Source organism: Haematobia irritans, chromosome 2 (genome assembly GCF_050003625.1).
Source record: "Haematobia irritans isolate KBUSLIRL chromosome 2, ASM5000362v1, whole genome shotgun sequence".
Taxonomy (NCBI): domain Eukaryota; kingdom Metazoa; phylum Arthropoda; class Insecta; order Diptera; family Muscidae; genus Haematobia; species Haematobia irritans.
Genome location: NC_134398.1, coordinates 21675554 through 21693313, shown reverse-complemented (window position 1 = coordinate 21693313; position 17760 = coordinate 21675554). Strand labels below are relative to the sequence as shown.

At 26.8% G+C, this 17760-nt stretch overlaps 1 protein-coding gene across 1 annotated transcript in view; it reads right to left on the bottom strand.

Annotated features, from left to right (window-relative positions):
* Positions 1-17518, bottom strand: part of LOC142223673 (thrombospondin type-1 domain-containing protein 4-like) — an 80211-nt gene extending 62693 nt beyond the window's left edge. The window contains exons 1-3 of the mRNA XM_075293523.1: positions 17419-17518; positions 11704-12102; positions 7300-7678 (exon numbers count right to left, since the gene is read on the bottom strand). Coding sequence (XP_075149638.1) covers positions 7300-7678; positions 11704-12102; positions 17419-17438 — 798 coding nt within the window. The 5' untranslated portion in view covers positions 17439-17518. The remainder of the gene's footprint in view (positions 1-7299; positions 7679-11703; positions 12103-17418) is intronic.
* Between the last annotated feature and the right edge of the window lie 242 nt (positions 17519-17760).

Here is a 17760-nt window from a genome sequence, read left to right as displayed (position 1 = left end):
CAATTAAAAATTTAATTGATTCTCGTAATTTTTGTGAATGAACTTTTTTTATTAAAAACTTAATGGATTAGTTTTTAAATTCAATTAAAATTTTAACTGAAATATTATTGTTGATATTTTTCCAGCTTATGCAAACACCCCTACCCTAGCATTTTCAAAGGATAATAATTTATTTACAAAAATGCGCAATTTTATTTTTTGATATTTGGTCTGGAGAAACACCTCTTCTTTGCCAAACTTTTTTAAAGTACAGTGAAAAAGAAACTTCTCCCATTTATTTAAAATTTCAGGGCAACAGAGGAAGGTTATGAAATTAAAATGAGGTAACCCATTTTTTTGATATTTAGGCGGGGAGGTGCACCTCCCTCTAAGAATTTATAAAAAAAATATTTGTTTTACGTTAATGTGAATGGAACCTGAATTGTCTGTTTCACACACTCAAAAAACAGTTTACTTGGATCCAAAGATTTTGACCTTGATTCCGAGCCAAAGATGCGGTTTTTTAAATAAGGACATTTTTTAGCGACCTATGTTGCTTTAAATCTAACATGATCACTAAAATTAAAATTAAGATAGAGTTTGCATTTATCGAATTTTCATTCTCTTTTCGCGGTATATTCATAAAGCTATTCACGTACAAACAAATGACACTTTAAAAATCCAAATTATAACGGATACAACAACGTACAAAATGTTCTTAATTCCAAAAAAAAAAACTTTAAACCAAAGATGCTAAATCCTCAAAGTAAGAATTAGCCTATATTTGCAGCGCTTTTATCTTAAGTTTAAAGATTCAATATTTCAGTTAATTTAAGGACGATTTCTTTAAATAAAAAAATGTGTTTCTTTACTTTAAAGAAAATTGGCCTTAGATCAAAGATATACGATTTTAACCGAGGGACGCAAATTTCCAAAATGTCTGTCCTAAATTTAATTACAAAAAATTTTGATGCCAAGATTATAAACTTTATCTTAATTAAAATTGTATTATTTTAAAGAAATTTGTAATTAGTAACTTGTAAATTGCACATCCTAAAATTTAGATTGCGTAATCTTTAATATTACGTAAATTGGCCTTAATTCAAAGATATACGATTTTAACCGAGGGACGCAAATTTCCAAAATGTGTGTCCTAAATTTAATTAAACAAATTTTTTGAAGCAAAGATTATAAACTTTATCTTAATTAAAATTGTATTATTTTAAAGAAATTTGTAATTAGTAACTTGTAAATTGCACATCCTAAAATTTAGTTTGCGTAATCTTTAATATTTCGTAAATATTTTTTTCAGTGTACGCGTACATTTCATACAAAAATTCGGAAATGAAGTAAAGTCGAACGGAGACAAATGAGGGCAATATGGTGCGTAGGACAGCACTTTGTAGACCTGCTTGACCACTTAATTGGGGCTAGACCGGAGATGTGAATGTTACTACTCGAGTCATAAATAATCTACAAAAAAAATGGAGAAAATTTTACCAAAAAAACTACCAAACAAAAATGTTATTTTGCAAAATTTTATTTCTATAGAAAATTTTGTCAAAATTTTAATCCTATGGAAAATATTGTCAACATATTATTTCTTTAGAAAATTTTGTCAAAATTTTAATTCTTTAGAATTTTTTTTCGAAATTTTATTTTTTTAGAAAATTTTGCCAAAATTTTATTTCTTTAGAAAATGTTGCCAAAATTTTATTTCTATAGAAAATTTCGTTAAAATTGTATTTCTATAGAAAATTTTGTCAAAATTTTATTTCTATAGAAAATTTTGTCAAAATTGTATTTCTATAGAAAATTTTGTCAAAATTGTATTTCTATAGAAAATATTGTCAACATATTATTTCTTTAGAAAATTTTGTCAAAAATCTTTAGAAAATTTTGTCGAAATTTTATTTCTATGGAAAATTTTGTCAAAATTTTATTTCTATAGAAAATTTTGTGAAAATTGTATTTCTATAGAAAATTACAAATGAGGGGAATATGGTGCGTAGGAGAGCACTTTGTAGACCTGCTTGACCAACTTAATTGGGGCTAGACCGGAGATGTGAATGTTACTACTCGAGTCCTAAATAATCTACCAAAAATTGGAGAAAATTTTACCAAAAAAACTACCAAACAAAAATGTTATTTTGAAAAATTGTATTTCTATAGAAAATTTTGTCAAAATTTTAATCCTATAGAAAATATTGTCAACATATTATTTCTTTAGAAAATTTTGTCAAAATTTTAATTCTTTAGAAATTTTTTTCGAAATTTTATTTTCTTAGAAAATTTTGTCAAAATTTTATTTCTTTAGAAAATGTTGCCAAAATTTTATTTCTATAGAAAATTTCGTTAAAATTTTATTTCTATAGAAAATTTTGTCAAAATTTCATTTCAAAAAAAATTTTGTCAAAATTGTATTTCAAAAAAAATTTTGTCAAAATTGTATTTCTATAGAAAATATTGTCAACATATTATTTCTTTAGCAAATTTTGTCAAAAATCTTTAGAAAATTTTGTCGAAATTTTATTTCTATGGAAAATTTTGTCAAAATTTTATTTCTATAGAAAATTTTGTGAAAATTGTATTTCTATAGAAAATTAAAAATGAGGGGAATATGGTGCGTAGGACAGCACTTTGTAGACCTGCTTGACCAACTTAATTGGGACTAGACCGGAGATGTGAATGTTACTACTCGAGTCATAAATAATCTACCACAAATTGGAGAAAATTTTACCAAAAAAACTATCAAACAAAAATGTTATTTTGCAAAATTTTATTTCTATAGAAAATTGTGTCAAAATTGTATTTCTATGGATAATTTTGTCAAAAAAATAATTTCTTTAGAAAATTTTGTCAAAATTTTATTTCTATAGAAAATTTTGTCAAAATTTTATTTCTATAGAAAATTTCGTCAAAATTTTATTTCTATGGAAAATTTTGTCAAAATTTTATTTCTTTAGAAAATTTTGTCAAAATTTTATTTCTATAGAAAATTTTGTCAAAATTTTATTTCTATAGAAAATTTTTTCAAAATTTTATTTCTATAGAAAATTTTGTCAAAATTTTATTTCTATAGAAAACTTTGTCAAAATTTTATTTCTATGGAAAATTTTGTCAAAATTTTATTTCTATAGAAAATTTCGTCAAAATTGTATTCCTATAGAAAATATTGTCAACATATTATTTCTATAGAAAATTTTATCAAAATTTTATTTCTATAGAAAAGTTTGTCAAAATTTTATTTCTATAGAAAATTTTGTCAAAATTATATTTATTTACCAAACAAAAATGTTATTTTGAAAAATTTTATTTCTATAGAAAATTTTGTCGAAATTTTATTCCTATAGAAAATATTGTGAACATATTATTTTTTAGAAAATTTTGTCAAAATTTTATTTCTATAGAAAATTTCGTTAAAATTTTATTTCTATAGAAAATTTCGTCAAAATTTTATTTCTATAGAAAACTTTATCAAAATTTTATTTCTATAGAAAATTTTGTCAAAATTTTATTTCTATAGAAAATTTCGTCAAAATTTTATTTCTATAGAAAATTTTGTCAAAATTTTATTTCTATAGAAATTATTTCGGGATCACGAAAAATCCCTGGATTCAAAATAAAAAATCCCGAGTGATAAATACCCACGTCCTTTTCTTGGCTCGGACCAAAAGTTTGCATTAGATACCTATTTGCGAAATAAGGATAAGGAAGAGAGAAAAATACCCACATCCTTATCTTGGTTCGGACCAAAAATTAAAAGTATTTATGCGAAATAGGGATTTTAAAAATTTGTAATGAGTAGAAGCAGTCCTGCATTTGGATTCTGTCTACACAAAATGTAAAAATAAGCTAAACTATCAAATGATATCAGAAATTCTTATCAGGTACCATTTACAATTGCAACCTAATGTTTATAACCCGCGCCACACTGTGGAACAGGGTATTATAAGTTAGTGCCTATGTTTGCAACACCCAGAAGGAGACGAAATAGACATATGGTGTCTTTGTCAATATTGCTCAGAGCCGGCCCCTGAGTCGTTCGTCCGTCTGTCTGTGAATAGACTTCAATTTTGGCACAGTAACAGGTTGGCTGATAAGTCCCCGGTCTAACAAAGAAAAACACATTTTTTTTGTCAAAATTCGTTTTTATTATTCAACGTAGTTCCCTTCAAGAGCGATACAACGATTATAACGACCTTCCAATTTTTTGATGCAATTTTGGTAGTACTCCTTCGGTTTTGCCTCAAAATAGGCCTCAGTTTCGGCGATCACCTCTTCATTGCAACAAAATTTTTTCCCTGCGAGCATCCTTTTGAGGTCTGAGAACAAGAAAATGTCGCTGGGGGCCAGATCTGGAGAATACGGTGGGTGGGGAAGCAATTCGAAGCCCAATTCATGAATTTTTGCCATCGTTCTCAATGACTTGTGGCACGGTACGTTGTCTTGGTGGAACAACACTTTTTTCTTGTTCATATGGGGCCGTTTTGCCGCGATTTCGACCTTCAAACGCTCCAATAACGCCATATAATAGTCACTGTTGATGGTTTTCCCCTTCTCAAGATAATCGATAAAAAATATTCCATGCGCATCCCAAAAAACAGAGGCCATTACTTTGCCAGCGGACTTTTGTGTCTTTCCACGCTTCGGAGACGGTTCACCGGTCGCTGTCCACTCAGCAGTCTGTCGATTGGGCTCAGGAGTGTAGTGATGGAGCCATGTTTCATCCATTGTCACATATCGACGGAAAAACTCGGCTGCAGACACCGCTCAGAATCATCAACACGTTGTTGTTTTTGGTCAAATGTGAGCTCGCGCGCCACCCATTTTGTACATAGCTTCCGCATATCCAAATATTGATGAATGGTATGACCAACACGTTCCTTTGATATCTTTAAGGCCTCTGCTATCTCGATCAACTTCATTTTACGGTCATTCAAAATCCTTTTTTTCATGTTTTCGTTGGTAACCACCTCTTTCGGGCGTCCACTGCGTTCACCGTCCTCCGTGCTCATTTCACCACGCTTGAATTTTGCATACCAATCAAGTATTGTTGATTTTCCTGGGGCAGAGTCCGGAAACTCATTATCAAGCCAAGTTTTTGCTTCCACCGTATTTTTTCCCTTCAGAAAACAGTATTTTATCAAAACACGAAATTCCTTTTTTTTCCATTTTTTTCACAATAACAAAAGAAGCTCTATCTCACAAACTAATTGACTTACAGACGTCAAATTTTGACAGGAATCATTTGAAGGTTGGTACTATATAAAAATAATATGCATTTAATACTAGCGACTCCATCTATGTGTCAGACCGGGGACTTATCAGCCAACCTGTTATCTTTTGCCCGATATACACGTATATGGCCCCAGAAGCCAGAGTTTTACCTTACAGAGAGTTGAATTAATGTTCTCGATAAACATGCCAATTTTGGTTGAAATCGTTTCAGATTTAGATATAGCTGCCATATATATCTTTCGTCCGATTTACACTCATATGACTCCAGAGGTCAAATTTGTAATCTGATTTAAGTGAACTTTTGCACAGGGAGTAAAATTAACATTGTATTTGTGCATGCCGAATTTGGTTGATATCGGTTCAGATTTAGATATAGCTCTCATATATACACTGAAAAAAAAAACATGCCCGGTTCCAAAGATTTTGTCTTTACTCTAAAAATGTTGGTATTGATTCCAAGGCAAAGAAGCAGAGAATACAAGTAAGGACACTTTTAAGACACAATTCTCTTTTAAATTTGGGTTTTGTGTACTTGCTTCTAGGAAGAAAATTTTAATTTTTCGTTTTTTCAGCTTTTTTTCTTCGTATGCTATCAAAGTCCTTTAAAAACGAGTTTACGACAACTTTATTTTCCAAATTCAGACTTGACTTCCAGTAGAATTTATGCAATGTTTCAAATAAAAAAGTCTTTAAAATAAAGTGTTGAAAAACATGTCCTATATTTGAACGATTTTTTGCTTTGTAGACAAGATGCAAAAAGACAAAAAAATTTAAAGACAATTTCATTAAATTTAAAGAATTTTTCTGAATTATTAAAGTCAACTTGACCTTAGCCCAACAATTTTTTCTTTCATGTTATGATACCCATTTTTAAATCAAATCACTTAATTATAAGGACAATACGACTTCATTGAAAAGTTTGTCGACTTTTGGACAAAGAAAAAAACTTTATATTAGAGAAATGCGTCTTCTATGCTAAGCAAAATTTGCATTCGTATTTTAAAGCCATGAAATCTTTGACCTCACGACAATATTTTTTTCAGTGTATGTTTTTCTGATTTCGGCAAAATTGTCCAAAACACCCACATTTTCCTTGTAAAAACGCCACTGCTAAGTCAAAAACTTGTAAATATGACTCCAATTTTCCTATACTTCTAATACATATTTAACAACACATTTGACAGATTTGATATGGTATCGAAAATGTGGATCTACAAAGTGGTGCAGGGTATAACACATTCGGCTCCGCCCGACTTTGGACTTTCCTTATTTGTTTTTTTCATATTTTTTTCTCCGTATACCTCATACACATCTCTTTAATAGATATTCCATAGTCAACTTGTAGTGTATACAGTAAACAAAGGGTCACTATATACCAATAGAAAAATTTACCTCTCTCTCTCTCTACAAAGCTCCAATACATACCAGAATACACCCATACCAAAATACACGTTTTTAGGTTCACAGTTCAACAATCACTTAAATTGAATAGGATAAAAATAAATTGATCCCATTGATCGTGATCATCATTATCAAAGTGATTTAACGACAATTGGCACCTTGTGGATTCATTAGGAGTAACTAGGCTGGATAAAAAAAAAACATCAAGACCAACATAAATGCCAAGAACACTTTTGAAGATTATGCGTCTGCTAACTGAAGAATCGCAAACATGAAATGTGTTGAGAGTTGTTATAAACAGAGTTGAAGTTAAGCTGACTTAAATACGGTTGATTAACTTTAACAAGGATCACAGGATGATGTGAAAAGACAATCAATTTTTTTTTTTAAGAAAACAAAATATGATCTTTACCTAGATGAAGCAAAAGGAATAGATAGATAATACATGAATGATCAGTCCCTAGGAACAAGCGGCAAACTTAACAAACACTTGTTCACACAAAACGTCCACTTGGTCATAATATTAAGCGGCCAATAATACGGATGATGATCCCCCACCACACACACTCACTCACTCACTCACATCTAAGCCCCCTATCATTATTCACTGTGACTTAAACATCATCAATTTAGGATAACAGATACCCCCAACATGACCAACATTCCAGATACACTTACCTTACATATGCCCTCCACACAGACCGCCTTGCGCCTATACGAATGGGTATAATAGATGGATGGCTTGTGGCAGGGTGTACCATCAGTCACCCATTTATTCATATTCATCACCATGTCGGAATCTTTGACTTTACAATGCAATACACATTCGTTATGATCATCTTGGGCCGCTTCCCATTTGTAATAGCGGCCACGTATAATGATGCGATTAAATTGCGAACATTGGTCATTGAGCATTTCCACCGTATGGGGATCGGAACATCTATCATCTTTGCATAGGCGAAATTTTTTCGTTAGACCCAGACAACCGGTCTGATTGAGTTTGGGATCAGGATAGAAACTGATATCCTCTGGCTCGGATTGTGTTGAGTTCAGAATTCTGAAAGCATGGATTTTATTACCATTTAAAATTGACAAAAATCTAACATTTTATTAATTGGATTTTTTTGGATTTTATTAAATTATTGATTTAATTTTTAAACTTAATTAAGCTTTTAATTAAAAAAGTCGGTGATATCTCTTTTTGGGAAAACGATTCAGCAAATTGTTCTGATTCAATCACGAAATTAATTGATCCATTTAATTTTTTTATTGAAATGTCTTCAATCACGAAAATGATAATATCAATCACAGTTTAAATAATATCAATCACAGTTTAAATAAATATTTGATTAAAAAATTAATTGATTTCATAAGTAAATGTTCTATTAATTTTTTTTAAATTAATTTTGATTAAAAATTTAATTGATTTTGTTTGCAAAACTCATGCAAATTATTACAATTGAAAATTTGAGAAAAATCATTTATTAATTGGATTTTTTTAGAATTTGATTAAATAATTTATTGATTTCAAAATAAAATTGACAAAAATCTAACATTTTATTAATTGGATTTTTTTCGGATTTGATTAAATAATTTATTGATTTCATTTTTTAAATTTAATTAAGATTTTAATTTAAAAAATCAGTGGAATTGTTTTGTGGAAACGATTCTCAACATAAAAAAACATTACGAAATTAATTGATCCAATTAATTTTCTAATTGAAATGTCTTCAATCGCGAAAATGATAATATCAATCATAGTTTTAATTGGAAATTAAATAAATATTTGATTAAAAAATTAATTGATTTCATTAGAAAATTTTCTATTAATTTTTGTTTTTAATTAATTTTGATTAAAAATTTAATTGATGGGGATGGGGGTATATTAACTTTCTCATTCCGTTTGTAACACATCGAAATATTGCTCTAAGACCCTATAAAGTATATATATTCTAGGTCGTGGTGAAATTCTGAGTCGTTTTAAGCATGTCCGTCCATCCGTCTGTTGAAATCACGCTAACTTCTGAACGAAACAAGCCATCGACTTGAAACTTGGCATATGTAGTTGTTGTTGATGTAGGTCGGATGGTATTGCAAATGGGCCATATTGGATTACTTTTACGTATAGCCCCCATATAAATCGATACCCAGATTTGGCTTGCGGAGGCTCTTAAAGAAACAAATTTCATCCGATTCAGTTGAAATTTGGTACGTGGTGTAAGTATATGGTCTCTAAGAACCATGAAAAAATTAGTCCATATTATATATAGCCCCCATATAAACCGATCACCAGATTTGACCTTCGGAGCCTCTAGGAGAAGCAAAATTTATCCGATTTGGTTGAAATTTTATACATGGTGTTAGTATATGGTCTTTAGTAACTATGCCAAAATTGGTCTATATCGGTCTATAATTATATATAGCCCCCATATAAACCCAGCCCCAGATTTGACCTCCGGAGCCTCTTGTAGGAGCAAAATTCATCCGATTCGGGTTAAACTCGTTACATTGTGCTGCTAACAACCATGCCAAAATTGGTCAATATTTGCTCTTCCTAGAAGCTCCGAAACTGGTGATTGGTTTATATGGAGGCTATATATAATTATGGACCGATATGGACCAATTTTTGCACGGTTGTTAGAGGCCATATACTAACACCACGCACCAAATTTCAAATGGATCGAATGAATTTTGTTCCTTCTAGAGACTCTGAAGGTCAAATCTTGTGATCGGTTTATATGGGGGCTATATATAATTATGGACCGATATGGAACAATTTTTGCATGGTTGTTAGAGACTATATGCGCACCAAATTTCAAATGGATCGGATGAATTTTGCTCCTTCAAGAGGCTCCCGAGGTAAACTCTGGGCATCGGTTTATATGGGGGCTATATATAACTATGGACCGATATGGACCAATTTTTGCATGGTTGTTAGAGACCATATACTTACACCACGTACCACATTTCAACCGGATCGGATGAATTTTGCTCCTCCAATAAGCTCCGCAAGCAGCGTTGCCACAATGAATTTCTATTTTGGACCAACATTTTTCCAAAATTGGCCCAAAATTCGTGCCAGCGGACCATTTTCCCCAAATTAAATTAATATCATTTAATAGTTAAAACTTTTCCAAAAAAGTTTAAACTTTCAAATATTAGTAAAAATCTATAGAAAATTTTTTCAACATTTTATTTCTATAAAAAATTTTGACATAATTTTATTTCTGTAGAAAATTTTGTCAAAATTTTATTTTACATAGAAATTTTGACAAAATTTTATTTCTATAGAAAATTTTGTCAAAATATTATTTTACATAGAAAATTTTGACAAAATTTTATTTCTATAGAAATTGTTGTTAAAATTTTATTGCTATGAAAATTTTGACAAAATTTTATTTCTGTAGAAAATTTTGTCAAAATTTTATTTCTGCAGAAAACTTTGTCCAAATTTATTTCTATAGAAAATTTTTTTTCAAAATTTTATTGCTATAGAAAATTTTTCAACCTTTTATTTCTATATAAAGTTATCACATGTATGTTATTTCAATATAAAATTTGTACAAAATTGTCTTCCTATATAAAATTGTTGCATTTAATAGTTAAAACTTTTCCAAAAAAGTTTAAACTTTCAAATATTAGTAAAAATCTATAGAAAATTTTTTCAACATTTTATTTCTATAAAAAATTTTGACATAATTTTATTTCTGTAGAAAATTTTGTCAAAATTTTATTTTACATAGAAATTTTGACAAAATTTTATTTCTATAGAAAATTTTGTCAAAATATTATTTTACATAGAAAATTTTGACAAAATTTTATTTCTATAGAAATTGTTGTTAAAATTTTATTGCTATGAAAATTTTGACAAAATTTTATTTCTGTAGAAAATTTTGTCAAAATTTTATTTCTGCAGAAAACTTTGTCCAAATTTATTTCTATAGAAAATTTTTTTTCAAAATTTTATTGCTATAGAAAATTTTTCAACCTTTTATTTGTATATAAAGTTATCACATGTATGTTATTTCAATATAAAATTTGTACAAAATTGTCTTCCTATATAAAATTTTTGCATAACTTTTTATCTATACAATTTTTTAAATGTTTATTTCTGTACAACATTTTGTCAACATTTTATTTCTATAGAAAATATTGTTAACATTTTTCTATAGAAATTTTTGTTAAAATTTTATTTCTACAGAAAGTTTTTCCAATTTGTTTTTCTATATAAAATTTTGAAAAAATTACAGATTTGACGAAAATGGACCAGAATCAACCATTTGGTCCGACCATCGGACCAAATTTAAATATTAATAATTTTTTGGACCAATTTTGGTACGATCGGACCAAAATGGCAACCCTGTCCGCAAGCCAAATCCGGGCGTAGGTTTATATGGGGGCTATACGTAAAAGTGGTCCGATATGGCCCATTTGCATTACCATCCCGCCTACATCATCAATAACAACTACTTATGCCAAGTTGCAAGTCGATAGCTTGTTTCGTTCAGAAGTTAGCGTGATTTCAACAGACGGACGGACATGCTTAAAACGATTCAGAATTTCACCACGTCCCAGAATATACATATATACTTTATGGGGTCTTAGAGGAATATTTTGATGTGTTACAAACGGAATGACAAAGTTAATATACCCCCCATCCTATGGTGGAGGGTAAAAACACTGGTGATATTTTTTGTGAATTGGTTCTCAAATGGAATTAAAATATTAGTTGACTCAAATAATTTTTTAATTAAATTTAAAATTAGAACTGAATTGATTAAATTAATTAAAAAAAAAATCAAATACAAACGAAATTACTATTTTTCAATTCGTTTAAAATTTCTTTTAATAAAAAAACTTTTATTTAATTTTTAAATTAATTTTAATTGAATAAATTTAAGAAATAATAAAAATTTTCCACTAACGTCAAATAAAATTATTGTTCTAACCTCTTTTAAATGAAAATAGTAATTACTACGAGTATTACCATTTTCGCAATTTTAATTAAAAAATAATTGTATCAATTAGTTTCATGATTGTATCCAAAAACAAATTTTTTCACCGCAGTCTTCATTCGTTTACCTTTTAACGCAAACCCTCCTACGTGTTTGAACGCATGATGTGGTACAACGGCTCCATTTCTCCCAACGTCCCCAAAAATATGAAATTCCCACATATTTTTTACCCTTCTTGTTACGGCGATTTCCTGTCGGCCTTTCTGTAATATCCTCTGCATCAGTGGCTCCTTCAGCAGTATCACCGTCACCATCGTCATCTCCTTCATTATCATAATCTCCTTCGTCATAATCAAACGAATCGGTCGAATGAAAATCCTCAGTTGTTGAGAGCTTTTGATTTTCTATCAAATTTTCTTTTGCTACTGTGGCATGCTTAGGACTTTCACGAGCATGAAGTTTTCGAGTTGGAGCATTTACATTAACGGCATAGACAATGGTGATGATAAATATCACAAAAGTGAGCCTATTATTGGTAGATAATAAATAAAGTACATTGTGAAATTAAAAAAAAAATCGAACATTGGAGTTTTAAAATAGTCGACTTTTCGACTTGTTCGAAAATTGAAATAAGTCGTCTTTTGACCCGTACGATTAGAATTTCACAAAATTTTCTATAGAATTAAAATTTTTACGAAATTTTCTATAGAAATAAATTTTTGACAAAATTTTATATAGAATTGAAATTTTTACAAAATTTTCTATATAAATAAAATTTTGGGAACATTTTCTATAAAAATAAAATGTTGGCAAAATTTTCTATAGAAGTAAAATTTTGACATCATTTTCTATAAAGATAAGACTTTGACAAAATTTTTTATAGAAATAAAATTTAGATAAAATTTTTAATAGAATTAAAATTTTGACAATTTTTTCTATAGAAATAAAATTTCGACAGCATTTTCTATAGAAATAAAATTTCGACAGCATTTTCTATAGAAATAAAATTTTGACAAATTTTGACGAAATTGTCTATAGAAATAAAATTTTGACAACATTTTCTATAAAGATAAAATTTTGACAACATTTTATATAGAAATAAAATTTACACAAAATTTTCCATAGAAATAAAATTTTGGAAAATTTTTCTATAAAAATAAAATTTTGGCAAATTTTCTATAGAAATAAAATTTTTACAGCATTTTCTATAAAGATAAGATTTTGACAAAATTTGCTATAGAAATATAAAAAGTCCCGAAAAAATGAAGGAGCAGCAGATAACAAAGCATTCCTATGAATGATTGTTTATGTGTTACTTACACAATGGGCTAAGTCAATTCCACAAATTTTGACAAAATTTTCTAAAGAAATAAAATTTTTGGCTAAATTTTCTATAGAAATAAAATTTTGACAAAATTTTCTATAGAAATAAAATTTTGCAATAATTTGCTATAGAAATAAAATTTTTATATAGATAAAAATTTTAAAAAATTCTCTAGAGAAATAAACTGTTGACAAATTTTTCGTTAGAAATAAAGTTTTTAAAAAATTCTCTAGACACAAAATTTTCTATAAAAAATAATGACATAATTTTCTAGAGAAATAAAATTTTGCAAGAATATTCTATAGAAATGAAATATTGGCAAACTTTTCAACAGAAATAAAATTTTGACAAAATATGGTATAGAAATTAAACTTTGACAAAATTTTGGAAAAATTTTCTATAGAAATAAAATTTTGGCAAAATTTTCTATAGAAATAAATTTTTTACAACATTTTCTATAAAGATAAGATTTTGACAAATATTTCTATAGAAATAAAATTTAGATAAAATTTTCAATAGAAATAAAATTTAGATAAAATTTTCAATAGAAATAAAATTTAGATAACATTTTCAACAGAATTAAAATTTTTACAAAATTTTCTATAGAAATAAAATTTTAACAAATTTTTCTATGGAAATAAAATTTTCACAAAATTTTCTCTAGAAATAAAATTTTGGCAAAATTTTCTCTAGAAATAAAATAATGACAAAATTTTCTATAGGAATAAAATTTTAACAACATTTTCTATAAAAATAAAATTTTTGACAAAATTTTCTCTAAAAATAACATTTTGACAAAATTTTCTCTAGAAATAAAATATTGACAATTTTTTTTCAAAATTTTGACGAAATTATCTATAGAAATAAAATTTTGACAACATTTTCTATAAAGATAAGATTTTGACAAAATTTTCTATACAAATAAAATGTAGACAAAAATTTTCTATAGAATTAAAATTTGTACAAAATTTTCTATAGAAATAAAATTTTTACAAAATTTTCTATAAATATAAGATTTTGACAAAATTTTCTATAGAAATAAAATTTAGATAAAATTTTCAATAGAGTTAAAATTTTTATAAAATTTTCTATAGAAATAAAATTTTGACTTCATTTTCTATAGAAATAAGGGAGCCACCGTGGTGCAATGGTTAGTATGCCCGCCTTGCATACACAAGGTCTTGGGTTCGATTCCTGCTTCGACCGAACACCAAAAGTTTTTCATCGGTGGATTATTCTACCTCAGTAATGCTGGTGACATTTCTGAGGTACTTCTCTAAGTGGTTTCACTGCAATGTGGAACGCCGTTCGGACTCGGCTATAAAAAGCAGGTCCCTTGTCATTGAGCTTAACATGGAATCGGACAGCACTCAGTGGTATCACAATGGACTGAATAGTCTAAGTGAACCTGATACATCGGGCTGCCACCTAACCTAACCTAACCTATAGAAATAACATTTTGACACCATTTTCTATAGAAATAAAATTTTGACAAATTTTCTCTAAAAATAAAATTTTGACAAAATTTTCTCTAGAAATAAAATATTGACAATTTTTTTTTACAAAATTTTGACGAAATTGTCTATAGAAATAACATTTTAACAACATTTTCTATCAAAATAAGATTTTGACAAAATTTTCTATGGAAATAAAATTTAGACAAAATTTTCTATAGAATAAACATTTTTACAAAATTTTCTATAGAAATAAAATTTTGACAAATTTTTCTATAGAAATAAAATTATGACAAAATTTTATATAGAACTAAAATTTTTACAAAATTTTCTATACAAATAAAATTTTGGAAAAATTTTCTATAAAAATAAAATTTTGGCAAACTTTTCTATAAAAATAAAATTTTTACAACATTTTTCTATAAAGATAAGATTTTTACAAAATTTTCTATAGAATAGCAAAAGTCCCGGAAAAATGAAGGAGTAGCAAATAACAAAACACAATGGGCTAAGTCAATTCCACTAATTTTGACAAAATTTTCTAAAGAAATAAAATTTTTATATAGATAAAAATTTTTGAAAAATGTTGAAAAAATTTTCTATAGAAATAAAATTTTGCAATAATTTTCTATAGAAATAAACTTTTTATATAGATAAAAATTTTTGAAAAAAAAATTTAAAAAATTCTCTAGAGAAATAAACTGTTGACAAATTTTTTGATAGAAATAAAGTTTTTAAAAAATTCTCCAGAGAAATAAAATTTTGACAAAAATTCTATAGAAATAAAATGTTGTCAAAATTGTCGATAAAAATAAAATTTTGACAACATTTTCTATATAAATAGAATTTTAGCATTAACATAATTTTCTATCAAAAATAATGACATAATTTTCTAGAGAAATAAAATTTTGCAAGAATATTCTATAGAAATAAAATATTGGCAAACTTTTCTACAGAAATAAAATTTTGACAAAATATGGTATAGAAATTAAACTTTGACAAAATTTTGGAAAAATTTTCTATAGAAATAAAATTTTTGACACCATTTTCTATAGAAATAAAATTTTGACAAATTTTCTCTAAAAATAAAATTTTGACAAAATTTTCTATAGAAATAAAATTTTGACAAAATTTTCTATAGAAATAAAGTTTTTAAAAAATTCTCTAGAGAAATAAAATTTTGACAAAAAATTGTATAGAAATAAAATGTTGTCAACATTTTCGATAGAAATAAAATTTGGACAAAATTTTCTATATAAATAAAATTTTAACATAATTTTCTATCGAAATAAAATTTTTAAAATTTTTTTACAAAATGTTCTATAAAAAATAATGACATCATGTTCTAGAGAAATAAAATTTTGCAAGAATTTTATATAGAAATAAAATATTGACAAAATTTTCTACAGAAATAAAATTTTGACAAGATATTGTATAGAAATTAAACATTGACAAAATTTTGGAAAAATTTTCTATAAAAATAAAATTTTGGCAAAATTTTCTATAAAAATAATTTTTTTACAACATTTTCTATAAAGATAATATTTTGACACATTTTTCTATAGAAACAAAATTGAAATCAAATTTTCAATAGAAATAAAATTTACATAAAATTTTCAATAGAATTAAAATTTTGGCAAATTTTTCTATAGAAAAAAATGTTGACAAAATTTTCTATAGAAATAAAATTTTGATAAAATTTTCTATAAAAATAAAATTTTGGCAAAATTTTCTATAGAAATAAAATTTTTACAAAATTTTCTATAGAAATAAAATTTTGACAAATTTTCTCTAAAAATAAAATTTTTAACAACATTTTCTATAGAAATAAAATTTTGACAGTATTTTCTATAGAAATACAATTTTGACACATTTTCTCTAAAAATAAAATTTTGACAAAATTTTCTATAGAAATAAAATTTAGACAATTTTTTGTTTACAAAATTTTGACGAAATTGTCTATAGAAACAAAATTTTGACAATATTTTCTATAAAGATAAAATTTTGACAAAATTTTCTATAGAAATAAAATTTAGACAAAATTTTCTAGAGAATTAAAATTTTAACAAAATTTTCTATAGAAATAAAAGTTTGACGAATTTTTCTATAGAAATAAAATTTTTACAAAATTTTCTATAGAAATATAATTTTAACAAATTTTTCTATAGAAATAAAATTTTGACAACATTTTCTATAGAAATAAAATTTTGGACAAAATTTTCTCTAAAAATAAAATTTTGAAATTTAAGAAATAAGTCGAGTTTTTTAATTTGAACATTTAAAAAAGTCGATCAGTCGAAATGTTCATTGAACCATTTTCTAATATCTCGGATCATCATCTATTTCACAAATTAATTTTATTTATTTGAAAAAAAAACAAAAGGATCCACATTCATTTACTCACTAAATTGAAATGTTAGTGAGTAAATTCACGTAACTAGACACGCTCGAAATAAAGTTCATACATTCACCAGAACAATGAATATTCATTCGGGGGAAATATATAATAATCCCAAAGCTCTATTATTTTTTAATTAGCACATTCCATTCACTCCCAACAAATCCAAGTGTTAAACGCATTTTTCATTCTAAACAAGCAAAATGGTTCCTTCCGTGTCTATTCATCATAATAGCACTTAACCTAATTAAATGAAAATCAATTCAATCAAACATAATCGTTAACAGGAATCCTACTATCTGGTCTAGTCATTATTGTATAGAATTGCTTGTTTGCATATTTGTTAATGATTTTCAATATCAAAAAAAAAGAACAAAATTCCGTATTGGAAATCAATGGAGCCTAACTGATATGGGGAATATTAAAGTGAGACAAATGAACGGACGGACAGGTATAAAACATTGTCATATAGTTTCATTAATTTTTATTTTTGGCAAACTGTAGGAACAAATTGAAATATTCTCTTAACCCAAAGAAACTAAATCAGAACACAACAGATTTTCTACACACATCGAAAATTGAATTTTCCATCATGATTTGACTTTTTGTAAACAACTTTTCAACTTTCACTTAGACACAATTACTTATAATTGCTTCAGATCCAACCTTATGAAAGTGGTATTCATCTTCAATAAAATATCATAAAATCATGATTTTGTTTAAATATCACACAATGTTCTCCTATCTGTTCACGTGTTAACCACACACAAATCTCAAGTAAAACTAAATTTTATATATTATTTTTTTTTTAAGAATTTCGATAATCCCCTAGCAAAAGTCCCGGAAAAATGAAGGAGTAGCAAATAACAAAACATTCCTATGAATGATTGTTTATGTGTTACTTACACAATGGGCTAAACCAATTCCATTAATTTTGACAAAATTTTCTATAGAAATAAAATTTTGACAAAATTTTTCTATAGAAATAAAATTTTGACAAACTTTTCT